General features: G+C 34.4%; 1 protein-coding gene across 2 annotated transcripts in view; it reads right to left on the bottom strand.

The window, feature by feature from the left end:
• LOC129004509 (uncharacterized) overlaps positions 1 to 25,523 on the bottom strand; it is a 34,356-nt gene extending 8,833 nt beyond the window's left edge. Inside the window, exons 1-9 of one of the 2 annotated variants that reach the window (XM_054433121.1) lie at positions 25,294 to 25,523; positions 14,719 to 15,012; positions 13,376 to 13,501; positions 12,838 to 12,949; positions 12,285 to 12,398; positions 10,472 to 10,726; positions 9,575 to 9,747; positions 7,471 to 7,581; positions 6,939 to 7,000 (exon numbers count right to left, since the gene is read on the bottom strand). In XM_054433121.1, coding sequence (XP_054289096.1) covers positions 6,939 to 7,000; positions 7,471 to 7,581; positions 9,575 to 9,747; positions 10,472 to 10,726; positions 12,285 to 12,398; positions 12,838 to 12,949; positions 13,376 to 13,501; positions 14,719 to 15,012; positions 25,294 to 25,295 — 1,249 coding nt within the window. In that variant the 5' untranslated portion in view covers positions 25,296 to 25,523. Of the gene's footprint in view, positions 1 to 6,938; positions 7,001 to 7,470; positions 7,582 to 9,574; positions 9,748 to 10,471; positions 10,727 to 12,284; positions 12,399 to 12,837; positions 12,950 to 13,375; positions 13,502 to 14,718; positions 15,013 to 24,821; positions 24,857 to 25,293 lie in introns of those variants that run through there. The other variant, XM_054433120.1, reaches the window with a different exon arrangement.
• Between the last annotated feature and the right edge of the window lie 1,995 nt (positions 25,524 to 27,518).

Genomic DNA, 27,518 nt, shown 5'->3' with positions numbered 1-27,518 from the left:
TTCAACTAACTATAATTTTTTTTTCTTTATAATTGTTTGGTTAATTTTTAATGTTGGCATAAAAAACGATGTCTCCCTCAGGTGACCGTCCTTGATGCACAATGTACTATTTTGTTTTGGTTAGTTTTATGTGTTACAAAATAGCGTAAAAATATGTTTTAAAACACTATATTTTTAGTTTTTTTTCCCGGGGAAGGCCCCGAACCCCTGGAGGTTCGTTAGACGTATATATTGCACCCCCCTGTTCCAAATCCTGCGGGCGCCCATGGCTGTTATTGTCTTACATTGGTGACTACTTTTATTTTTAACATTTTAAAAATAAAATTACTTGGCCTATTAGCTATTAGAAACTTAAACACAAATAGGCCTAAACGAAACATTAAACAAAGCACGAAATAAATCAGGTAGTGCCTTTTGTAAAATGGTACCTATACAGTACAAACTGTATTTTGTTGAGTCAGTCTTTATGGGGTTTATTCAACAGTTCTGTCCTTTAGACATATTACTTTATTTTCTTATGAAGTTTTAATTTCTTTTATTTTTTGTGGGTTTTTTTTAGCCTCCTTGGTTTTCTTGGTCTCTTTCAATTACTTCTTTTTCTGGTTTCTTGCCGTATAACATCTCTTCTACTGCGTCTTCCTTCTTCCTTTTTGGTAACTTCAGTGAGAGGCTCGTTTCCTCCTTCTTCCTCAATGACGTAAAGGACAATATCTCTTGCCAATCCCGAACTAGGGATTTCAGTGACAAAATGTGTGAATGCTTCTGGGATTACACCCGCTTTAAGTAGGTACATCAAATCCTTTTTCTTGGCGCTGGAAACCGGAATAGGCTCGGTGTACTTCAGACTGAGAAGTTGTTGTTCCCAGATAAATGGCGTCTCGGAATCCATTCGTACATCAAGAGTCAAAAACTCTATTTCCTTGTTAAGTTTGTATTTGTATAGAATTTCAAAGGGGTTTGCTTTTTGAAACTCGAACCACTTTACCTTTAGCCAATTCACGGATTCTTTTTTGGTGTTATGTTCTGTTGTGCACAGATGCTGTATGTCCCAAGACTAACCTAATTGTAATATAAAATGTGGACATACTATAAGAGTGCACTTGAGATCATCAGATTGTTGGACATACTACAAGATAAAAAACAAATACCAGATATAGTAGGCCTTGTATTTTCATGCACAATCATTGCAAGTCCAAAGATACTATATCTGTGCTCTAAAGGAGTTTTTCTCTGTTCAGCTGGTACTGCAATCATTGGACATGCTACAAGTGTGCAGGATAAAATTACATCATACCAAAGTGAACACTTTTTTTTGAGAATTTATATTAATTTTTCCTATTGTAATATGGACATACAATATGTGTGATCTGAAAGATGAAGACTACAGCTTTCCAAATATATAAAAATGTCAAAAGTGAAAAAAATTGGACATACAATGTTTGTGCATATAACCATCGATATCATTGTTTATTTCAAAATGTTAAAAGCCTCATTGTAAAAAATTGTTCAACTAGTGAAATTAGTGGAATAATCACTACTAAATTGTATTTGTTAAGTCTGAAAAACTGTTAACATAGATACAGGGTTAATTTAGTATATTTATAGCTGTTTGTTCATTCTGATTATTGATCTACATCACTGCTATAAAACTTTGTGATAAAGTTATTAAAAAAATGTGTCTAGATGTTTTGACCATTGTACAATTTTTGTGTGCATACACCCAATTATTGTAATTCACCCAACATTTTGGCTACAGCTGGATTGTGTTTAATCTTGGTTTGATTTTGTACTGTTTCACCTGATGATAGTATCAACAATGATAAAAAAAATAGTATATTTTATCACTAGGGCGGTAAGAGACTCTTTTCGACCTGAGCTCAATTTTCACAATCGAGGCGAAGCCAAGGTCGGAAAATGAGCAAGAGTTGACAAGACACTTTTTACCCGTGTGATGAACTATATTTTTCATCATAATGCATCATTAATTATTATTAAACTATGCTAGAAAAGGAAAATGCTTTTCATGTAAAGATAACCTCTCTCCAAGACGACTTCCAGTTTATGTTCAATTCTGCCAATAATAATAAACAGCTGTTTAGTAATTTGTGTTGCTGTTGTGTGTGCTTTATTCTGCCTTATTCTTATTAAATAAACATTTTTTGAGCTCGTATTTTTGATAGCCGGAATGTTCAAAATTCCTTGAATATAGCGCATGTAAGTAGTGCAAACGCTATCGCTTGTGCAGGAATTCAGTGCAGAAAGGTGACTCGCATCTTGTGTGTCTTTAACAACTGACTCAATATTTTTATAATACCACACATAATAAACAAAGCAAATGTTAATAAACTTCATGTTAAGTTACTTTCCTGCAAAGCTCCAAACTTAAGTGTCCAAACTTTATCCCCCGACAGTAACCATGTAGAGAATTTCTTTTATTATTTTTTGTTGTTAAAATAGTACGATTTTGGGCAGTATTAGCACCTACAGTAGAACCCCTCATATCCGGCCACCACGGGACCAAGTCCCTGACCGGATAACGATTTGGCCGGATAAACCAACCTACTATGAAAATGACAATTCATACCTAATAATAAAGGGGGGTCTACACGCAAGGATTTCGCGTACATTTTACCTGCGCAGGTAAAACGTTGCAGTCAAGTCGTTGCAAAGAAATGCGTCCACACGGTGCAGGTTTCAGCACCAACTTTTAGTGCAGTTTTGTGATAACTTTCAGTGTATGTGCATGTAATATCATGGAAGATGTGTTTCTGTTGGCAATTTCTGCAGCCAGTGTTACAAGAAAGCAAAGAAATAAGTCTGAGAGACGACGGCACCCACTATGGTCAAGACGTTGGTTACTAAAAAGACAACAAACTTCATAATAGTTTCTCTGTTCACGTTTGAATCTACTGCTTTGTATTTTTCAAAAGAATCTAAGCCTTTTTTCTTATCACAGTCACTATATTCCTTACTCTTGACCCTCCATAAATTAAGGACACTTCTGGACAGTTCGATGAATTTAACAATAAAATAACATTGGCGAAGATCTGCGATCGTAATTAAAAAACACACTTATGCATCTGACACCACGTGAAGACAACTCTGCATACTGGGGTTTTGAGCGTGAAGACGGAGTTGAAACGGATGACAGTGTCTACACGCAACGACTTGTCTGAAAACTAGGGGTGTGCGAGTACTCGAACCTTCGAGCTTTTTGGTCGAGCTTTTCATTATTCGGCTCGGCTCGAGGCATTTTGAAAAAGCTCGAAGTTCGAGCCGAGCTTTTAATACTAAGTCAAAACTAAAAAAAAACACTTAATTTGGGTCGTAATTGGAAACAATGTTATCACAATTCTACGTTGTTCAAGCATTCAAGGTTTGATAAGCACGAACCTCAGCTCAGTCAAGACGCAATGATTATCGATCGTAATTTTGAGGAGATAGTAAAGAGACAAACTACCACCTATCGCGATGTCTTTCTAACACAGCTATTCGTATCGTAATATACAACGCAGTGCGAGTGCGTGATTGGCTCGTCGCTATGACGACACACGGTTGCCGTGGCAACCAGTGTTTCCATTCGCGGGATTATTATCCCGAAAACGGGATTTTTAGACCTCGAGCGGGATTAAAACGGGATGCGGGATAAAACGGGATTTTCGGCTGTGACGACTATTTTTATTTTTTTCTTCTCAATTTGAGCGAAAAACTAACTCAAATTGTTTAAATACTGTAGCAAAATACAATAGTGATGTTTAAACAACTTATAAAAATGATACGTAAAGTTTAATACAAGGAATTGTACAAAAAAAATCATGCTGGATAAAACGGGATTTCTCGACTCAGTAAGCGGGATTATTTTTTTGGTCTTGTGGAAACACTGGTGGCAACCTACAGTGCGCACTGAGCACTGCGCCTTGTGTGGGAGGGGAGATTATACCAACAAACAATTTCAGGAATTCTATTTTGGGACGGATGAAAGATAAGGAAGAAACAAAAAGTGGTCACATGTGCAAATGTAGTGGGTGACACAATAAGGCTGTAAACAAGTATCAATCGTCGTGTGTCGTGTCGTTGTTCCTTGTTTGTTTACTTTTTCAGATTCCTTATCAAACGCCCCTATCTGCTATCTCTCTTTCTCTCTCTCTCTCTCTAACAATGTACTGATTGAACAGTGACGACTTTTCTACTTATAAGTTTCCCTGCGGTTATTTTAGTTCAATCAATCCCATAACCTTTCTAATGTTTATCAAAATAATTAATTATCTGTTTTGTATTTTATTTCCTTTAAACCAACCCCTATTTACCATCTGTATTTTATAGAATAAAATGTTTGTTTATAAAGTTTGACTGGCCACACAATTTTGTACCTATTTTATTTTGTATAAAGTAACAGTTACTTTGATGATTATTTAAATATCAATAAGTGGTGCGTGCTGTAATGAATGCTTTTTATTATCAAAATAAGTAATGGATTATTAATTTTTGATAATACTGTACATGGGTCATTGAATACCATAATGTGATGTAGTTTCCTATTTGTAACTTGCAAATAATAATAATTGATAGTTAATCCTGGAAAAAGAAAAATAGTGAATGCATTCATAAACCTGTTGTCAAAACAGCAACGCAGGTGTAAGGGTTTATTGTTTCAGAGGCTAGGGTGTTTCAAGGACAAAGTGCTGGGCCTCCCGGCTCAGGGGGGGAGGGGTGGTGGTGAGACTGAGAGAGAAATGGGGGAGGAAACTGGTTTTGGCTATTTATTGATTAGTTCACCGACCCTTCTAGATAACAGAATTTAGTGACAGTGTTAAATCATCGTGTTCATTATTTCATTTCTTGTTTTAGGACTTTGTGTGTTATTCTATTAATTTTAGTGTTTTGGTATATTTCCTCTATATGTCAATTATATATTTTTTAATATATAATTTTACTTTGTCTCTTCATCTTTTTGGATCCAAACCAATCATGTTCTTTTTTGATTAATACGATTCATAAAACAAAAATATTTTGTGCATGGAAAACAACAAGAATAATCACGTGTTTTTATATTTATTTATTTATACAAAATGGAATAAAGTATTCATAGTAGTTACAATATACATATTTAATCATTTAATCGACTTGCTAGTTGTTTTGTTGTCATTCGAGATAGCGCTGTTCTGTTATGAAAGACAATCTGATTGGCTCAGTCTGCACTGCATATCTCGTCAGGCCTTCAATCATATCCTTTTATTTCTTGCATCTTAATTTAGTTCAGTTCAGTTCTTATCGTGATTATCTACTATTTGATGTCTTGACAATTCTCAATGTTTTTAGACATATTAAAATAATATGTGTTTATTTAAAAATTGACTGAACATTATTATTATTATGCACTTTTTGAAGAAAAATGTTTAATAATTTATTTTTTTGATAATGTTCAGAATTCAGAATTATGTTTGAAATTCCAGATAGGGTTAGTTGCAAAACATTTTTTGCTGAAAATAAAATCATGGCCCTCTCTAATATTTTCATTTTTTACAATTTAGTTTCCGTTAAAGATAATCTGAATAAATTTGTTCCTTGCAACTCAATCCATGGGTATATCACCAGACAATCAAAAGATTTATATATTCCTCAAGCCAGGCTATCAAAATTTATCAAAAGTTATAAATATTTGCAAATAAAACTATTTAATAAACTTCCAATACATTTTAGAAATCAGGAAAGTATTAATTTGTATAGGTCAAAATTGTCAGATTGGCTTACAAGTCGTGCTTTTTATTCAGTTGATGAGTTTTTGCAGAATGAAGATTTTTTTAACGCTTCAATGTGAGGCCAAGCAGTCTTGATGATTCTTTGTTCTTGTTATGGTCTTTTCCCTGTTAATTTTAAAGTTTTTATTATTACTGATGCTTTATCCTTTTAAGATTCTTTTAACTTTATTTTAACATTTTCTGTAGAATATTTAATATTTTATTTAACATATGTAACAAAACATGTTGACCTTGTCTATTGTAATGTTTATATTACCAAACGACAATAAAGATTTATTATTATTATTATTATTATAAGGTGACGCTAGGAAAAGCTCGGCTCGAAAAAGCTTGAGCTCGAAAATGTTTTAAAAAGCTCGGCTCGGCTCGGCTCGAGGTTGAAAATCACTATTCGCACACCCCTACTGAAAACGTTGTCAAAACTATGCTCTCAGCAATAGTTTTATCGCTCCGTCTTCCGTCTCCGCGCAGTTCTCAAAAATGCACAGTTTTGCGGTACACACGCAACGATTTAACTGCAACAATTTACTTGCGCAGGTAAAACGTACGGTAAATCCTTGCGTGTAGACCGGCCTTAATAGGTAATCAATATATGCAATCAAAAGTATCATTTAATTCTGTTCTGGGATCATTTAAAAAAAAAATAAACATGTTTGTAAAAAGAAAAAAAAATATTTGTAGGTTAAAGTCATTAAGTAATAAATGTACAAATATTATGATTCCAGGTAACAAAACCTATTAAATGGAGGTAAAAGTGACAATAAATTGTACTTAAAGATCATTCGGACTTCAATGGTACATGCATTTCTACTCAACATTCTTAACCATTTTGTGAAATACAAAAATTAATGTACTCTTACTGTACTGTACTAACCCCACTTTGGAAATAATCAACCAACTGATAAGAGGTTAGGCCTACTAGCTTAACTGGGTATAGTGACTCAGCAAATAAATGTATAAACAAACAGATAAATAATGAGAACAATTTATTTTATGACTTGAGCAGTCACAAAGACTAGTGTTTGCATCTAAAACGTCTGTAAGCTGAGAGAAAAAATTTTGATATTGGCTTCCTGGAAGGGGCCGGATAAACAGAGGGCCGGTAAAACCAAGATGAGGGGTTCTACTGTAAAATGGAATATTAGAAAATAACTTTTTTACTATACTATAGTAACATACCAGCCAGAACATAATCTCTATCCTGCTGTGACTTGTCTCCATGTATTGCCATTGCATTGTACCTGAAATAATAAAATAATAATGCTAGAGCAGACACAAATAAATACTTTGTACAAAATTTAATTGATAAACTTAAATTCAACTGGTTCACTTAATATTTGTAAATTTGGAGCAATCATTATATGACTGTGAAAGAAAAATTACCAGGTGTAGTTGCTGAGTACCTATAGTTTTAATTATAAACTTTTTGGGTTTCTACCGTACTTTACAATTATTTCATTCGTACAGCGATGATTTAAACACCTTTTTTCATTTTATAGTCACATCTATTGACAAGTGGAGTCCATAGAATAAAAAAAACATTTATAATGTCTGCAAATTTTAGGCTATTTTTTTCATAAGTACTGTCCGATATTTTACGGTCCATGAACTATAACTATTAGTTACCAAATCAATGGGGTTAAAGGACATAGTTTATTACTACACAGTACAGTTTAATGAAGTAAATGATACACCGACTAAACACACTTACCCTGCACGCTGTACAGTCCTAGTTATCTCATCCACTCCTCGTTTCGTCTCGACGAAGATGATGGCTTTATTATCAGGCTCTTGAGAAATGTCATTCAGAAGTTTAAGCAACCTGAAAAGAAGTATCGCTCAAACACATGTTCTCACAGGATATATAATATAGCATGACAGGATTTTCTTACAAGTATTGAATGTTAAGTTAAGTTTTGCACCCGCAAATGGACAATAGATTTTCAATGAATAATGCAACATCACATGCAATTGGACTTAACTTGTGAAATGTAATGTATCCAAGGTTGTTACACCATGGATTCGAGAAAATGCAAATCTTATTTACACAAGAAAACATTCATGGATGACCTATTCTTGTTGTGATTATTAGTAAAATTAGTTATGTGTCGATTCTTGGTACCACTGATTCTTTGATATTGTATTGTCAAGGGGTAGAAGCCGATAACCGTCAGTTGTCGTGATCACAGAGCACACAATAAAAAAATGCATGCTCTCATTGTCATCATGGAGGACATTGATAACATTTTCTTTCCTGAAGGAGACGGTGATATTGTTTACAAAACCGCGGGAGATGATCAGAATTTTGCTGTTAAAGCGGAAGATGATAAAGTGCACATGACTGCGGAATATATTCTTATCTTGCCTCGATTGCAGAAGTCGATGATGATGTTCCCGAGACTTTGGGAGATGTTAAATATTTTGCACAGTTGCGAAAGACCATGATGACCAGATGATGTTCCTCTGACCGTTAGTAGATTTCAGGGTTTTGTTGCAATTGCAGGAGGGGATGTCCACAAGATTGCCGAAGATATACAGGATTTAGCCACTATCGTGGGAGACAATAATGATGTTTCCAAGACCGTGGAAGATAGTTAGGATTTTGCTGCGACAAATAACGATTACTTATGAATTGATTTAAATGTTTCTATGTGTAAGAAACGTGGAGGGATAATCGAGTTGAAAGTGGACAAAAAAAATAATGTCTTTTGACCATTCTTTCTTTTTCAGCCACAAACATCAGGACCCAACATTTCAATATTAGTTCTAATCTCAGATAATATGAAGTGTAAAATCATAAATACTTCTAGCATTACAAGAAAGGGATTTTTTATTGTTCTATGGTTCCCTCTTCAGTAAAAAACCATCCTTGTATTGAGTACTTAAAACCTCATGAACTATGGATTACATACCAATTGCGACCTCAAGATCAAGTGTCAAGCAAAATCGCTTTTTAAAAATTACAACACCCTACTCGCTTCATCACTGTCCCCTGTCAATCCAAGTTTTAAAAATCAAGTTATGAGTCTCAAATTTAAGAACAATAACATTTAAAGGACATCATTAAATGTTAATGTTAATGATCATGTTCCCAAAATCTTGGTAACATCATGATCATCTCCCGCAATCACAAAAATGTAACAAAATTTCCATGATCAAAATAAATTCCTGAAAATGTCTAAAACCATTACATAATTTATAAGTAGTTTTGTTCAAGGAAATGCTCTAGGCCAGAATTTTGAATTGTACAACAAGAAGTGTAGGTAGGCCATAGAACATACAGAATAGACACTGAATACACAATATTTCGTCCACAGGGGGATTTTGTCAAGCGTAGTGTAAAGTAATAGAGAGCTAACTCTACACTTGACAAAGTCCCCAAGGGACAAAATATTGTTTGTTCAGTGTCTTTTCTGTATGTTCCGCCTGCCTACACTGCTAGCTGCTATCCTCCTTATTTTTCAATTCATAAAGTTATATATAATTAAATATTTTCTCAGACATGAAAAGGAAATTCCGATCCCAGTACTTTTACTGAATAATCCTCTTACAAAACACTTGGGTTATTGTAACTAAACATGGTATTAGAGATTTGAATATCTAATCATGCCAATAATTCCCAAATCTCAGATTTGAATTTTCTCTTGAGATTTGGTAGATTGTGGTTTTGGACTCCTACAAACTAGACCAGCAAATCATGTTGGAATAAGAGTTGACTGATGGGAAGGAGCTGGGACTCATTGTCCATAAACGTAAACCGTAGCTTATTGTGCATCAGGTATAAAGTAAATATCAAGCAAGCTGGATCAACTCACATGTCAGGTTTTTCTGGGTCATCGCAGACCTCAACTATCTGATGGATGTTGTGATTGGCAGCCAATGTGAGAGAGCCAATGTTGATCTGCAAGTAGTTGTTGAGAAATTCCTCTGCCAGGTTCCTAACCTCCTTGGGCCAGGTAGCAGACCACATCAGTACCTGTCTGTCAGGCTGTAACACCAAAAATCATTTTTACACTCAATTATAAACTCTTATGTTGTGGTTCCATTCCAAATCAAGTTTTAGTTGTATTATAGAATTTTATATTACAATTTAGGGATGTGTCTATTCTCAAAACCACTGATTCTGGTACATTGGCATCGGTATCAAGGATCAATACCAAAGTGATACCCAGTCTGAGAAGTTTGCAGGATTTTCCAAGATTGCGGTTGAAGACAAAAATATTTCCATGGCCGCAGCAGATGACAATGAGTCCACAAGGCTACGGGAGATAAGCAGGATTTCGTTGCTATCGCGGTAGACAATGGTGATGTTTCCGTACTGCAGGAGATGTTCAATATTGTCCTGCCATATCGGAAGACAAAGATTATGTTTCCAGTTTAGAAGTTCAGATTAAAATTAGCTAGTCAGAATTTTTCGTTGCCGCTCTAATTTTTTCCCTACTTAAAAACAACGTATATTACCCCATAATAACTTTGTGTAAGAACATATAGACAGGGGTTGGTGTAGTACGAAAAAATTGGTAGGTTTCGGTATAGCAAATCGATAGCTAATTAGTAATTACAATAGAGAATCCTTACTCATGATGCCTATCTGTTCACCAGTTTGATATGATTTTCAACAACTTAATTCTACTTAAATTCCTCTTACTCTTTTATCCACTAATAAAGAATTCAAAGTAGTTTTAATCTTGATCTATGAACCTGGTACTTACTCTGATCTGTTCAATTATTTTCCTGATCTGGGGCTCAAAGCCCATGTCCAACATGCGGTCGGCCTCGTCCAACACCAGGTAAGTGCAGCGTCGCAGGTTGGTCTGTCCTCGCTCCAAGAAGTCTATAAGTCGGCCGGGTGTCGCTATCACTATCTCCACCCCTCGCTCTATGTCACGAGCCTGCGGCCCCTTAGGCGCTCCTCCATACAGACATGTGTTGCGGACATATGTTGAAGATCCAAAGTCTGTAGCAACCTGTCACAACAAACATGTATACAAAGTCATTTATCGGAGACAGAGGTTATATGAGGTAGTAGTAGCAGCAGCTAACCATACCGACCCATTTAAGTGATTTTGATAGAGAACAAATTTATGAAATCAATTGTCTGAGTTCCCACCCATGACAAAGTTGCAATTATAGTTCATTTCAAGCAACAACTACAATGGTTATATCTAGGATTCGTAAAAACTACACATGATGACAAACACACCAACATGCAAAAAGATCCGTCCTGAAATATTTGCCACGTTCAGGGTGAACACTGATCTTATAGACAAACTATTTATTTTGTTATTCTAATTGTCATAGGTATGAGAGAGAATGCTTATTTTAATTCAATAAACCCCGTCGCAGCAAACCTATAAGCTAAGCAAATTTCCAATTGTCTGAATGGATTTTGACTCAAATATTTCCATAAACTTATCAGATTTGCTTTCTAGTTAATACATCCATAAACAAACAAACTACACAACAGTTTACTTTTTCTCCTTAAGCATAAAATGGGAATTTTAGCTGAAATTTACAGAATTTTAAATTTCCTCCGTCCTACAACAACCCTTTCATATACAAAATTACCTACACGATAGTTGTAATGAAAGTCGGGCATTTTTCTGTTTACAGAGTTAAAATAAAATAACCCCGCCGCAGCAAACCTGCAGACTAAGCGAATTTCCATCTACCTGGCTTCAATTCCACTAAATTATTCCCTTAAAATTATTGACAGATTTATTTCCTATTTAAATATCATAAATTTTGATGAGTAGGCTACTTAGGTTTGCTGCTACAGGGAAGAAAATAGGATTTTTAAAATTGAAATATTGATAGTTTAGTATGAAGTGAACATAATTTCTAAATTTCTAAATTTTACTAAAATATGTTCATAAACAAGCAAGCTACAACAGTTTCAACAGCTTCAACAGTTCATAAGAATAACATGGTAATTTTAAATTTACACTTTTTGGGAATTTTTTCCGTAACCGTTACACATACAACAATGCTTCAATATACTACATTATTTGCTTTTTTTAGCTCTACAAAGTGGTTTGGAAAGAAATTGCAAAATTTTTTGTTTACAAGATGAAAAATGGGAAAACCCTGTTAACCCCCCATAAACCCCTGTTCCCATGACCCAATCTTGCTGGTTCACATACTAATTCGACAACACGTTCATGCCAAACTCAATCAAAATTGGACAAAATTACTCAAGTTATCATGTAGGCTACTTACAAAATTACTCAAGTTATCATGTAGGCTACTTACAAAATTACTCAAGTTATCACGTAGGCTACTTGGTTCTACAAAAGGCTACACGGACCACATACACACATTTTAACGAATAGGCTAGTGTTTTTGGCCTCTGGGAACATGAAAATGAAAAAGTAAATCTGTCCGTGGGTCTAGGTCTTACCAAGCCACGTATGGTAAATTACTTCGCTAAAGGGACATTTGCTATCAGTTTTGAGGATTGTTTTTAAAAATGTATTGCTTTGCTGGAATAACTACTGCCGACACTGATAGTTGTTGTCTACTAACCTGCTGTATCTGTTGAGCCAGTTCTCTGGTGGGGGCCAACACTAGGGCGATGGGTCCGTCTCCCCTCAACAGCCTTGGCTGATTGTTGATGTGGACTATGGCTGGTAGAATGTACTGCAATGGAGAAAAAAAATGTTATAAACCATATGTAATATCCTAGGAAAACCACCAAACAAACTATGAACAGTGCCACAAAAAATCAATTGAATGTAAAAGCTTTCAAATGTTGAAATGAAATTTTATGCCTATATCAATAAATTTAACTTTTTTAGACAAGTCAGTTTTGTAGGGAAATTAAGATGGATAAAATAGTAATGACAATCTTTTACATATTGTATGGTAAGTATGCCACTCAAGGTATCACCCCTATCCAACTCATCTCAGGCTCAAAGTTTAAATGCCATTGAGGAAGAGATGACATTAAATAGCATACCAGGTTGGTAAGTAAAATGATATCTTTACATTCCAGTATGATTAACTGAAGTAAATGAGTGAAGAATAAATAGGCTAACAAATAATAGCTAAAGCTAAATGAGAGAAAAGTCTTAGTTACCGCCAAAGTCTTGCCAGATCCAGTTTGGGCGATGCCAACCATATCTCGGCCACTCAGAGCAATCGGCCAACCTTGCGCTTGAATCGCTGTTGGTTGGTCGAAACCTTGCTTTCTGTAATATACAGAGAAATATGTAAACATATTGATAAGTTTGTGAAATATAACATAAAAATAGGTTGTATTCAAAACTGTATAAGTTAAGTAGTTGGTTAACAAAGATCAAAGTAAAAACTCAAGAGTCAAGTAAAAAGGACAGTATATTTACAACAATGTTAGTTTCTATCCCTATAAATTAACTGACAATACCCCCATCGCAGCTTGATCTAGGTATTTACCATGAAACAAATGGTAATAGCTTAAATACCCTATAGGCAATAGAAAATTTTCTAAAATGTCATGGTTATCTTTAAATATTCTAAAAACTACTAGAATAAATTCATCAGTTTCCTTAATTCACACAATTGTTGCTTGAAATATAATTCTTTTGGTTAGAATTAAACGCATATGATTATTTATAAAAATATGAGTAATCATTTACCTAATTTCTTCCATTACATAGGGAGGGAAGTTGACTTCCTCAAAGAAACAGATAGGATTTGGTATACCATCTCCATTAGTGGTGATTTCCATGGATTGACGATACCTAGTAACTTCTGCCAGGGGTCTGAAATTTTACATGGTATTGTATAAGTTAAAGATAATTGAGGTAAACATACAGTATTTTAAGTAGCTAATAACTTTAAAGCTGAACAACAGTGACATTTTTTAAAGATATACTGTGTAGGATTTAACTTATAAAAGTCAATATAACAAGAATGAAAAAAAGAAAAATTTTATGGAATTCTTATATTTAGGTCTCATTCTTTTAGACATTTTTTACCCTAGACGTAATTAATTATGAAAGCGAAAGTAGTAGGCCTACCGGTAATAAGCATAGATAACTAGAATATTGACAAAAAAATAATAGGCCTAAGACATCAATAGCAATAGCCTATATTTGAAAGGTTCTGAACTAGATTCAATGTTTTACCAATGTCTAACTGATCTTGGATCTATGTTTAAAATACCCCTGCCGCAGCAAACCTGCAGACTAAGCGAATTTCCATTTATCTTTTTGGATTTACACTATAATATCTCCTTAAAACTATCACATTTTATTCCCTATTTAAATAGCATTAGTTTAACAAGTAACGTACTTAGGTTTGCTGCAACAGGGAGGGTAAAAGTGGTTTTCTTATGTGAATAGTTTAGTATGGAATAAATGCATTTTCCTAATTTTAAATCAAAATATGTACATAAACAAGCAAACTACAACAATTTACTTATTCTCCATAAGAATAACATGGGAATTTTAAATTTACCATATTTTCTGTCCCGGATCCAGGTCTTACCATGAGTACTACCATAGACTAACCAACACAAGTAGACTTCCCATCCCATTGTAAATTTTGAAGCTCATTTTTCGTGTCTAGTTCATGTCCGGTGACACTGGTGGCTAGTGTTGACAAAATTTTGTTTCTATTATTTTAGAGCCAATTTCATGATTTGTGCTTTACTGTTTGGTTACCGTACATAACTAGAGGATGAGTTATAGTTGATATGATATGATCATATTATATAATATGATTTTATCGTATTTGACGGGGTTTTAAATTACTGAAATAGCAAGAAACAAATTGTAAACAAAACACGGCATCCACAGTGGACCGGACAGAACTAACGATAAAATTGACTTCAGCTGTTCCATAAGGATAGGGAATCAACTAAGGGAGTATGTTTTATCTATGGTACTACGGTAATAGCTTATTCCCTATATGGGAAATTCGCTAAAATGAATTCATCAATAAAAATAGTTGGTCGTTCAGAGTATTATTTGAGTACCTGTTGGCAACAGTAGGATGAGGGACATAAAAGTCCTTCCTGAAAGACTCCAATGTGCTCATATCCCACCGAGGTTTACGAAGGTTCTGACCAGGCTGGTCCGACTTGGTCAAGCGACCTCTACCAGCACCTCCTCCTCTCCCTCCGCCCCTTCCACCCCAACTGTCTCGTCCCCCCTCGCTGCTGCCACCCCATCTGTCCCTTCCTCCCCCAGCCCCCCCTCGGCCACCTCGGCTACCACCTCGTCCTCCTCCCCTTCCTCCACCTCTACCCCCACGACCACCGTCACGGTACCTGCAAAAGAAAGAGATATTTTAAGTATAGATGCAAGTTATTTAACTTGTGGAATATTTATGAAAAAGGCTTGCAGAAGACAAAAGAGAAACTAGCATTTTTAAGATACCTACAGATTTGCTTAAGGGTATTCAAATTCAAATAGTTTATTGCCATTAAGTATACATGTCATACAATAGGCCAGGTCAATGGAGATAATATACAATTCAAAGTACAATGTACAGAGTCACGTGTAAATAGATGAACATGCTATACTAATAAACTAATAATACTGGTTTTTTATACAAAAGTATTTGAGATGTATTGATAATGATGGTAATAATACTGTTTATAGTTAAGCGAACAAGTTGGGTAAGTGCCTATATTAAAATAATTAGGGCTAAAATTGGCAGTGAGATACAGCTTAAAACTAAATAACAATAAATTTTTAAATAAAGTTGACAGTAATTTTTCAGACGTCAATAACTTCCGCCCCATATCTATGCTGAGTGTTTTCTCAAAAATTTTAGAACGCATTTTGAAAGATCAGCTTGTTAATTACCTTGAAACAAACGAAATTTTAAGCAAAGAACAGTACGGTTTTGTAAAAGAAAAAAATACATCTGACGCTCTATTCGAAGTAAGTAAAAACATAAATGATAATATCTCTCACAACAGACGGAGTATGCTGGTATTCCTAGATCTAAAAAAGGCATTTGATTCTGTTGATCGAACAAAGCTATTAGTTAAACTAGAAAACATTGGCATTCGTGGCACCTGGCACCGCTCATCAGTGGTTTCAAAGCTATTTATCAGACAGAAAGCAAAGTGTGGTGATTAACGGAATTTCCAGTGACATAAAACCCATAAACTACGGGGTAATTCAAGGAAGCACTCTTGGGCCTGTCCTGTTTTTAATTTATATAAATAATATCACAAAACTTTCAATTAAAGGCAAACTGTTTTTATTTGCCGATGATACCGTCATTCTTGAAAACGGGACAAGTTGGGAAAACGTCCGTGATGATGCTAATCATGATCTTCTTTTAATAAAAAAATGGTTTGACCAAAATGTTCTATCCTTAAATGTTTCAAAAACCAAATTCTTACCAATTTCACTAAGAGATACTACTGATTATAACTTGGAAAATATTTCAATTCACTCTTGTGGCAACTTTTTAAATAGATTTTGCTCTTGTGAGCAAATTGAGAAAGTAAGTTCCTATAAATATTTAGGTGTTAGATATTATGTTATGTAGATATTGTGTTAAATATTTAGGTTAGTTTTGACAATCGTATGAAGTGGTCTGACCACATACATTTTTTAACCTCTAAATTACGTAAATATATCTTTGCATTTAGGAAACTGCGTGACATATTAACAACACAGGAAATGAAGCTAGCATATTACGCCTATGTCCAGTCGTTACTTTCATTTGGCATCATCGTATGGGGCGGAGCTTTTCCCAATGTTTTAGAACTTTGTCCTTCAGAAGTTATTACTCAAAGTTTGTTTCAATAAGCCTATTCGATACCCCACTAACACATTATTTCGTGAATTATCCTTACTCAGTGTAAGACAGTTATTTATCAAATTTCTTTCAATTCATGTTTTCAAAAACTTTGATTCTATTTTTAACCAAACATCACATTCTTATAATACCCGATATGCACAGAATGTCGGAATAACTACCTCCCATTTAGCCAAGTCTTACTCATTAACAAATTCCTCTTACATTTCTGAAGTTTTATATCGTAATGTTATCTCCCGTTGTAATTCTTATCATTTGTTTCATTCTCCATCGATTTCTATTTTCAAAAAATGCATCACTGGCTGTCTGATAGAGTGGGGTGTAGATGAATCAGAACTCCTAATCAAAGCAGAGTACAGACAGACTTGACCCTACTTTATTCTCTCGTAATCTTTACTGAATAACTGAATTACTAACATCGAACATTCTAACTATATTTATGTATGTGCCCTCCGCCTTGCCTCATTCCTCAAATTGCTCATTTCACTTATTTAGCCTCAGAATAGTTTTACAATTATATTAAATTATTTGTTTTAAAATTCTCTGAATATTATGAATAGTATTTTTCCAACAAATACGTAAGTCACTGTTAGCGACTGAGCCTACGCACAGGCTTCCAGCCCATGTAGGCTTATTTCTATAATGTATCATGTTTAACATGGCTTCTCTGAGACCTTACATCCTTGTTGTTATTATTAAGTTTTTATGTATTTTTATATTTAATTATTTTTATCTATGCAATAGCATAGTAGGGTGTCTGTTCACTGGAAGTTATGTTATATTTATATCTGCATATTTTTTGGAAATAAAGTATGTTTTGATTTGATTTGATTTGAATAACATTATTATGAAAGACTATTATATCACAGTTCATGACACCTTTGTTACATACTTTAGAAACAATATCCTACTTAAGAATTAGAATTTTACAAAAAATCATCATGTTTGAGAGATAAAAATTCCTTGATAGAGTAGATAACCTTTCTGTTCAAAAAATCGGTCAATACATTTTTCAGTGACTTAATAGGCAAGTTGCGTACATTTTCAGGAGGGCATTGAAAAGTTTGAGTTGTAAATATTTATAGCTGCGCTATGTGTTGAGGCCAGTCTTAATGATGGTAACTCTAAATTATTCCTTAGTCTGGTGTAATGATTGTGAATTAATGAGCGAGATGAGAATTGTTCAATATTTAACTTAAGTTACCAATTCAATTTTAAGTTAATAACTTAAGTGTCATTTAATTTAGGTAGCCTAAATATGAACAGATGTTTGAAAACAACAAAAAAACTGTTGGCCTATTTAGCATAATGTCTATTGTATTTGATTTATATTTTCAGACAACAAACAAAATAATATGAAACTATTTTAACGCAAGTCACTGTCACTCTTTTAAAGAAAAAGTTAACACTTATGTTACCGGTAACACATGACCAGAAGGTAACAAAAGACTATAAAATAAGATCAACAACATACAAAAATAGAGCTTAAAACTTATAGGCTAGCTAATTTTTACCACTTATTGGGGTATAAACCCCCACCCCATCTGGCGGATAATAAAGGTTTCAATGTAAGTTATAAAAAGGCCTTGGCCTAACTTAATCGCAAATAGTCTATCAAAAAAATGAAAACTATCACAATATTTAACCCTACAAGTGGCGAATCAACAAAACATGTTGTTCTCAAAATAGTGTTGCTGAAGTGGCAACCAACAAAATTTGTCAATTAGCGTGAACAATTATTTTCTCTTTGGATTTTAGGCAAGATATAGTCAATGAAATGGTATAACTCTTATACATATTATGGAAAGATGAGATTCTCAAGTTTCATTTTGTTATAAGAATGAACCTTAACTTACATTGGAGCTTAGCTTGCGCATTTTTGATATCGTTATTTCATTGTGTTTCACCCACTATTTAATTGTGCAAAAAGAGTCTGGAAGTTGCATAAATTAATGAGTCGGTTCATTATAACCTAACCTTTACCTTCCTAATCTAACCTCACTTCAAAAGACTTAATACAGTCACGAATCCGCATAAAACCCGACCTACCTTCCTCACATGCCTAAATAAGAACTGATTATTTGGTTTCAAAAGCGAATTGATTTGATTTCATTCCGCATTAGATCAAGTACAAACAGTTGTTTGCTCTTCTCACTCAGTCCTCACTCTTCACTCAGTACGGACCCGTCCAGACCACGCCATATTACCATTACCTTCAGTACCGCTCAATTATCCTTAGGTTCGTAATCCTAACCTTCGTTTTACGGCCACTTAGGAATCTCTCCGACAAAAACTAATTGCATTTTTGGATTCAGCGTTAAAAATACTGTAAGTAGACATATAAAAATTACTCATATCTCAGTGTAAGTAGGGGAAATTGGGGCACATTTTAACACTTTTTAAACCTTAATTTTTTTATAGGTGAATTCATGTGTTTTTAATAAAAACATCATTACATTTAGTTGTAACATAATGTTAGCTTAGTTATTTTTTTTTAAAGTTGACCGCGCGTGCCGACTTTAGTCGGCGTCGCCAGCGCTCCCAGGTGGCGCGCGCCGACTAAAGTCGGCACCAGACCAACAGAAATATATTGAGTCAGTGTGAGCTTAGCCTCAGACGGAGACGTTATAATTGTTGCTAGCCTGCCAGCTTAGAATGTGAGCTTTACTTTGGTGTAGGTTGGTACTAAAATTTCCCGTAAAGTCCTGTCTGGCAATGCTTTTGTCCCGGTTTCGGGGATTTTTTCTCTTCAACCCATATTACAAGACACTGGATACGGATCCGTGCAGTGCTGCTACCTTTGGGTGTTTCAGTGAACTACATCCACTCTCGGGGTAACGCAGCACAGTCACCACTGCTCTTTTGTGATTCGTCAGACTGAAATATTTGAATGCCAATTACGTTCGCTGATTCGGTTGCGCGCCGGGGCTTCGCCCGCCACTGGGGAGCGCCTGTAAAGTCGGCGCGCGCAGTCAACGTGTTAAGCCCTCCAAGTGAACATGTTAATGTGCAATGTCTGTTTTCACAAAGGTATGCAAATTGTTCAAAAGTACCCCACTGGTGGGGTACTTTTGAACAAGGAGTGGGGTACAATTGAACACAATAAGGTAAACTGCCCAAATACCGTGACCTTAAGGACGGTTCTCTTGAAATTGCTTTATAACAAATAAAATTACGACATTTGGAACAAAATATTTCTTACCAATATAATGTGTACAATTTTCTTAACAAAATGATGGTTTCAGGTTGTATTATGACCAAAAAATGTATTTTTTACGTCCGTTTTATATCAACACTCAATTTTCCTACTATTTCCTAATTCCGTGATTCACAGAAAAAAATCCGTGATTTTTCAGCCAAAGTCCGTGATACAGCAATTTTGCAGCTAAAAGTTCCTAAAATGACCAGAAACTGCATAATTTCATGAAAAAAATAGGAAAATATAACCTCAAACCCTTAATTGTACCAGCAGATGACGATGACAGATGAAATCAAGATGTTTGTAAAGAGTAAGAAGAAGGATTATGCATCACGTCCATAGAGGCTAAACTCCAATAACTTAAACATATTTTGTTGTTGCTCCAATTTTATTCAATAAATTACTCTCCCATTTTTTAACTATAAATATAAAAGAAGGATTAGGTTAACTAAATAATATAACAAAACACAAGAAGCAAGTGTAAAAACGAATTTATTGAGATGTCTACAATAAGTTAGTTACCTACTAAACAAATCACAGACAAGACCAAACTAGGCTAAATTGGATGAATAATTTTAAAGTATTTAACAAGAAAATACATATTGATTTATTTTGGTTGTACATATTTATTGGACAACCCAAACTAAAAACGGACTTTAGCAGTGAATTCAGCACACTCAAAAGTACTTTATTACCATATTTAATAGTCTTATTTTATAAAATATGATTATTTTTCACTAACTTAAAAATATCATGTGCACTCTAAACACCGTGATCCTGTCACGGTATTTAGAAAATAGCAATCTTACATTGCTAATCACCGTGATGCAGTTTTCTAAAATATAATTTCAATAACCAGCTTAAAATAGGTTTATAACAAAACAGTAACACATATTAGTTCAAAATATACGTCTATTGTCTATGTAACATAAAAATATACTAAACTAAAGCTTATTCCACTCACCTCATTCCTTGTTTGAATCACTAAGAACCTTAAGGAAAACACCTGTTTCAAGAAACGTCAACATTCAAACTGACAAAATGAGCCAGATGACATGGCACCAGCAGCCATAAAAGACATTTAAAATAAACTCCAAAAGTTGAATTTACTTCTTATATAAAGATTAAACGTCTTTGACCAGCAATATTATTGTTATTGGCGGGAAAATACAAAAATCACGGTATTTGGGTGAGTCACGGTATTTGGCAATTTACCTAATTAAGTAAAATGAAAATTTTTATTTTACAGAAATTGTTATGCATGTGAGTTGATAAAAACAGTTCTTATTTCTATTGGAACTAATTCTTCATTTAGTGTTTTAGATTCACATTATTTGTAGCTAAATGTTGCAAAGTTAATAGCGAAATTATATTTGTTCGCTGCATGTGCAGTTCTCGCACTCATTGTTGGTTGAGGAAGCTTATAGGCCTAGTCTTAAATTATTATTATTCATTACTGTCTTGTATAGGAAACAAATATAATCAGTTGGGGTACATTTGAACAACATGCTTACCAGAGCAAAACATGGTGTTCAAATGTACCCCTCAGACTCTGTTCAAAATCTACCCCACTAGGTAGGCTACCATTTTGCAAAAAGTTAAATGATGTTTTCTTGAATTGTAATTTATCAATGTGAAGTGCATAATTAATTGTATCTAAATATGTATAAGCCATAAGGTAAATGGATCAAACTTATCAGTAGGCTAATGTAGTTTTTCTATGGAAAATCTACAAATGCCTACTGCTAAAAAAGTTTTCTTGTGGCGCTCTAAAACTTCTTTTCACAACAACAAACTAAGAACTAAACAGAAATGGAGGGAGATGAATGCAACCTGTTGTCCTATTGGAGGGCTACATTTTACAGCTGGTCCAATGGCCTGCGAGTATAAAAATTACGGCAAATTTAAACCGTTCAAATGTGCCCACTCTCCCAGTAAATATTTGCCTATTGTATAAAGTTATAACTTTTTTATGACTTTATGACTTCAAAAACAAATTTTAACAAAAATTAAGATAATTAAGTTTATTCTAAGTTAGATCTAATTTTTGTACTTTACTATAATATGATAAATATTAGCCTTCATGTAAGTAATTTGTAGGAAATACAAAATACAAAAGCAAAATAAAACAACGGAAAATGAAGAGAAAAAGAAATATATATGTATAGCCTACCTTATAACAAATATATGACTAAAGCAGTAAGAAATACATTAAAAAATTTGGATATAAGGGTAAGTTACAGAACTAAGAACAATATATTCCAATTAATCAATAAAAAAATCAAACACACAGAAGATAATGAATGGTCTGCGCGCATTTTTCGTTTAAGTGTACATAACTCATTATAAGATCGATATATTTATGTTATAAGGTTCATTCTTATAATAAAATGAAACTTCGGAATCTTTCCACTGGTATAAGTTAAGAGTTACCTATGTCATTTCACCGACTTTAAATGTGCTTAACATGCAACTGAAAAAAACTTTACGGTAAATATGCATTTTAGGGTTTGCACGCGATTTTTGAAATTTTTTTTTTCATTCTACTCGAAATTTAACGCTGATTCCGAAAATGATGTTCTTTTTCCGCGGAAAACGACCATAACGCGGAAAAACGACCAAAACGACAAAAAAAACTTTTTTTACCAAAACACGTCATGTGGGTACTCAAATTAACCGTAATATTAAGCAGATCACGACTATGCAAGAATTTTTTGGATCCGAGGTCAAATAAGCGAGATTTACACGTAAATATGCGATAATATTTTGGATTTTTGCTCCAACTTTTGTCTGTGTTAAAATACCAGCTGATCAGGATCAGCTGGTCATTATTTTATTATGATTGTTTATGTTTTAATTTAACAGGTAAAAGGGATGATACTAAGCATAACCTATCTTAACCTAACCTAAAATAACCTAACCAATCTAACCTAACTAACCAACCTAACCTAACCAGCCTAACCTAACCAACCTAACCTAACCTAACCAACCTAACCTAACCAAACCAAACTAACCAAACTAACCTAGCCAACCTAACCTAACCAACCTAACCAACCCAACCTATTCTAACCTACCCAACCTACCCTAACCTACCCTACCCTAACCTAACCAACCTTACCCAACCAACCTAACCTAACCTAACCAACCTAACCAAACTAACATAAACAACCTAACCAACCTAAACTGACCAACCTAAACTGACCAACCTAACCTAACCAACCTAACCTAACCAACCTAACCTAACCTAACCAACCCAACCTGACCAACCCAACATAACCTAACCAACCTAACCTAACCTACCCTACCCTAACCTAACCAACCTTAACCAACCAACCTTAACCAACCAACCTTACCTAACCTAACCAACCTAACCAAACTAACCTAAACAACCTAACCATCCTAACCTAACCAACCTAACCTAACCTAACCAACCTAACCTAACCAAACTAACATAAACAACCTAACCAACCTAACCTAACCAACCTAACCTAACCAACCTAACCTAACCTAACCAACCTAACGTAACCAAACTAACCTAACCAACCCAACCTAACCTAACCAACCCAACCTAACCAACCCAACCTAACCTAACCAACCTAACCTACCCTACCCTACCCTAACCTAACCTAACCAACCTTAACCAACCAACCTAACCTAACCAAACTAACCTAAACAACCTAACCATCCTAACCTAACCTAACCTAACCAACCTAACCTAACCTAACCTAACCAACCTAACCTAACCTAACCTAAAAACCCCGAATTCCCACCTGTCCCCTAGTGAGTTGGAGTTATTGCTGATAGTATCACGTTTTCGTGAAAATCTAGGTTGGTTAGTTAGGTTAGATTGGTTAGGTTATTTTAGGTTAGGGTAGGTTAGGAGTTAGGTTATGCTTAGTATCATCCCTTTTACCGGAATGGGCACACGGAAGGGACTAAGGCTAAAGGTGTAGTGACGTCATATCTCTAGTGGGTAATGTCTTCTCTTGAGGCGACACGATTACCGTTACGAAACGATGTGATTTCAGCGGCGTTCGTGGCATAGTTGGTAGCGTCTCGGATTGGTGTACAGGAGGTCCCGGGTTCGAATCCCGCTGGTAGCACTGACTTTTTGTCAACAAATTTTTCATATCAGCAAGTTTGGTTGGTTAGGTTAGGTTATGACAGTTTAATTGTATAATACTACATTTTAAAATTAATTTTATAATTAATTAAAAATTATAAGTAATTATTAATTAGATTTTTATCTTATATAGTTTTTGTATTATCAGCAAGTCTGGTTGGTTAGGTTATGTTATGACAGTTTAATTTTAAAAATTAAAAATTTATTTTATAATTTTAAAACAATATTTTATAATTAAAAAGTTAATTTTATAACAAAAAAAAAATAATTTAAATTATTTCAACTTAGCAGTTCTAGCGGCGAACGCTGAAACTACAAGATATGTTAGCCTTAGTCCCTCCCGTGTGCCCCACCGCCCTTTTACCTGTTAAATTAAAACATAAACAATTATAATAAAATAATGACCAGCTGATCCTGATCAGCTGGTATTTTAACACAGACAAAAGTTGGAGCAAAAATCCAAAATATTATCGCATTATTTACGTGAAAATCTCGCTTATTTGACCTCGGATCCAAAAAATTCTTGCATAGTCGTGATCTGCTTAATATTCCGGTTAATTTGAGTACCCACATGACGTGTTTTGGTAAAAAAATTATTTTGGTCGTTTTGGTCGTTTTTCCGCGTTATGGTCGTTTTCCGCGGAAAAAGAACGTCATTTTCGGAATCAGCGTTAAATTTCTAGTTGAATGAAAAAAGAAATTTCAAAAATCGCGTGCAAACCCTAAAATGCATATTAACCAACTTTACATAAATCGACATATTCTGTCGCCCGCCACTCCAGCGGCACATTTTGAAATCGACATTTTCTGTCGATCTGCCACTCCTAGGGTTAAAACTAACCAACTTATATCGAATGAAACAATCGAATAATTAATATTTTCATTCGGTTGTTTGTGCTAACAGATACGGAAGTCTACCCAAGTTAAATCATTTGACTTAAGTCTCACCTAAGTTAGGTCTACTAACTAGTCTTACCTTTCAAAACTATAATCCATTTATAACAGACAACTAATTAACTTAAGTTAACTGAAATAAAATTTTAAAAGAAAATAACTTAACAATTAGGCCTATTTGTTAGCCTATATCAGTGTTCAAATCCCTAAGAACCATTTCTCATGTAACTTAAAATAGACCAAATTAATCACATGGGGCATTAAGATCTACGAGATAAAAAATAGTGTTATATGCCTAGCTTAATATTGTCAAACAATACAGCTAACTACAAGAACACATTCAAAATGAAAACGCCAACTTCTTAGACTGAGATGTTTTTCTTCGCAGTTCATTATTAGCTAATCAAATGAATGTAAGCTCTGGCTAGTCATTAAGTGTTTATTTATTCCTAAAATTACTTTTATGGGCAAGTTACAAATACATCCTTACAGTTAAGCAGGGTCTTAAACAATCCAAATCAGTAAAAATGTATAAAGTAATTGATTGAACTTACATAGTCCGCTTCAATTAACTTTGCTGGGTCAACAGCCAAATGCAACAGTCCGGTCGTACAGCAAGAATTAAAGTAAAAATATGATAAACTATAATATGCAGATTTATTTTACTTTGTTGAATTCAAATATTGTTAATAAAACTCATAAACTTGGGCCTATCAGTCAACTTTTACGGTGAAAATCGTTCTTCTGTCATAAACATTCAACTGAACAACCAAAATGTCCAAAATAAAATACCGAACCGATAAAAGAAAATGGCGTCACTGTGGAGTGGAGTGGAGTGGACTGTGGGTGGAGTGGACTTCGGGTGGGTTGGTGGGGGTAGCGGATTTGTATCCCCCTGGGCAAACTTGACGTCACAAACCAGGGGCCCATTTCATAATAAAGTACAAACTAATATTATTAGTAAATCAGCTGATCGCCCAATGCAAATCTAATGGAAATTACAAGTTACAAGTTGTAACTTGTAACTTGTAGTTTATTATGAAATGGGCCCCAGGAGGTAAAATTCCGGCCGCAAACTTTTGAGTTTCGCGACATCAGCTCGATGGATTAAACGCGGAATTAAACATATATTTTCACGGTTGTGAATTTAATCAGAACACATCAAATTATAAAAACCTAGAGTGTATGGCCCGGATTTTTACCCCCGGAATTTTGCCCCCGGATTTTTACCCCCCGGAATTATACCCCCGGAATTTTACCCCCGGATTTTTACCCCCGGAATTTTACCCCCTAGTCAGAGAAATTAGTGATAATGACTAATTATCTTCATTCTGTTTTAATTTAATATTAAACATTTTATTATTAAGTAGCCTATCTTAATTTATTTGTAATATCAACTAATCGAACAGGTTTTTGATTTTAATTTTGAGATTCGAGTATCAGGATTCGATCTTTGAAGCCAACTGTTGATTAATATGAATTAAAATTATAATTCTCAGAATTATAATTCTGATGTTTGTTTATACGTCATATTTATTTATTTATTTTATTTTATTTTATTTCCCAACGGCATAGCCACTTTACAATGTTTTTCATTGTAAAGTGGCTATGCCGTTGGGAAATAAAATAAAATAAAATAAATAAATAAATATGACGTATAAACAAACATCAGAATTATACAATGAAAAACATTGTAAAGTGGCTATGCCGTTGGGAAATAAAATAAAATAAAATAAATAAATAAATATGACGTATAAACAAACATCAGAATTATAATTGATTTTTTTTTACTTCAGTAACTTTTTTAACTTTTCAGTCTGTTGGGAAAATCACTATTGTCCAGCAAATTAACGGCTATATTGTTCGGGTGGGTTTCAAGTTTTTCTTTATAGTTCTTGCTAATTCTTGTTATTTCTTCAATTACTGTAGGTATTCTGAAATCTTCATGGATTGTTCGATTCGAAACAAACCACGGGGCATCAACTATTCTTCGCAGTGCCTTTGACTGAAATCTTTGAATAATTGCTAAGTTGGATTTACTTGCCATTCCCCAAAGCTGTATCCCGTACGTCCAAATAGGTTTGATCATAACTTTGTAAAGTGTGAGTTTATTAGTCAACGAAAGCGTTGATTTTTTGCCTAGAAGCCAGTTGAGTTTACGAACCTTCAAGTCCATTTGTTGTCTTTTACACCAAATATGTGTTTTCCAGGTTAATTTTTACATGTGGAATCCTAAATACTTAACGCTGTCCGCTTCTGTCAACGCTATGTTGTTCAAAGTAACTGGAGGGCAGTTTTCTTGTCTCAGCGTGAATGTAAGTAAAGATTTTGTTTCATTAACTTTAGTTCTCCATTTTTTTAGCCACAGTTCAAAATCATTTAATGTAACTTGCAATTGAATTGAAGCATCTTGAGGAGTTTAATGATTGGAGAGAAATGCAGTATCATCCGCAAACGTAGCAACCGTACTATTTTGGCCCACGGGGATGTCGGAGGTATATAGTAAATATAAAACAAGTCCAAGAACACTGCCTTGGGGTGCTCCAGAATGAATAGGCTTCAAGTCGGTTAAAATTTCTTGAAATTTAATCTGGAAGAATCGTTAATTTAAGTAAGATTTTAACAAACTGTAAAAAGAATGGAGGAGCAATGATTTAAGTTTATACAGAAGTCCAGTGTGCCACACTTTATCAAATGCCTGTTGTACATCCAGAAATGCAGCGGAACAGTACTTTTTGGTTTCAAATGAATTTTTAATTATGTCTACTAGTCTGTGGGT

This window comes from Macrosteles quadrilineatus, unplaced genomic scaffold (assembly GCF_028750875.1).
Source record: "Macrosteles quadrilineatus isolate MER2022 unplaced genomic scaffold, UCM_ALF_1.0 Scaffold_9__3_contigs__length_116548681, whole genome shotgun sequence".
In the NCBI taxonomy this organism is placed as follows: domain Eukaryota; kingdom Metazoa; phylum Arthropoda; class Insecta; order Hemiptera; family Cicadellidae; genus Macrosteles; species Macrosteles quadrilineatus.
Note: the sequence above shows the minus strand (reverse complement) of the source record. Positions and strands in the feature narration are given on the sequence as shown.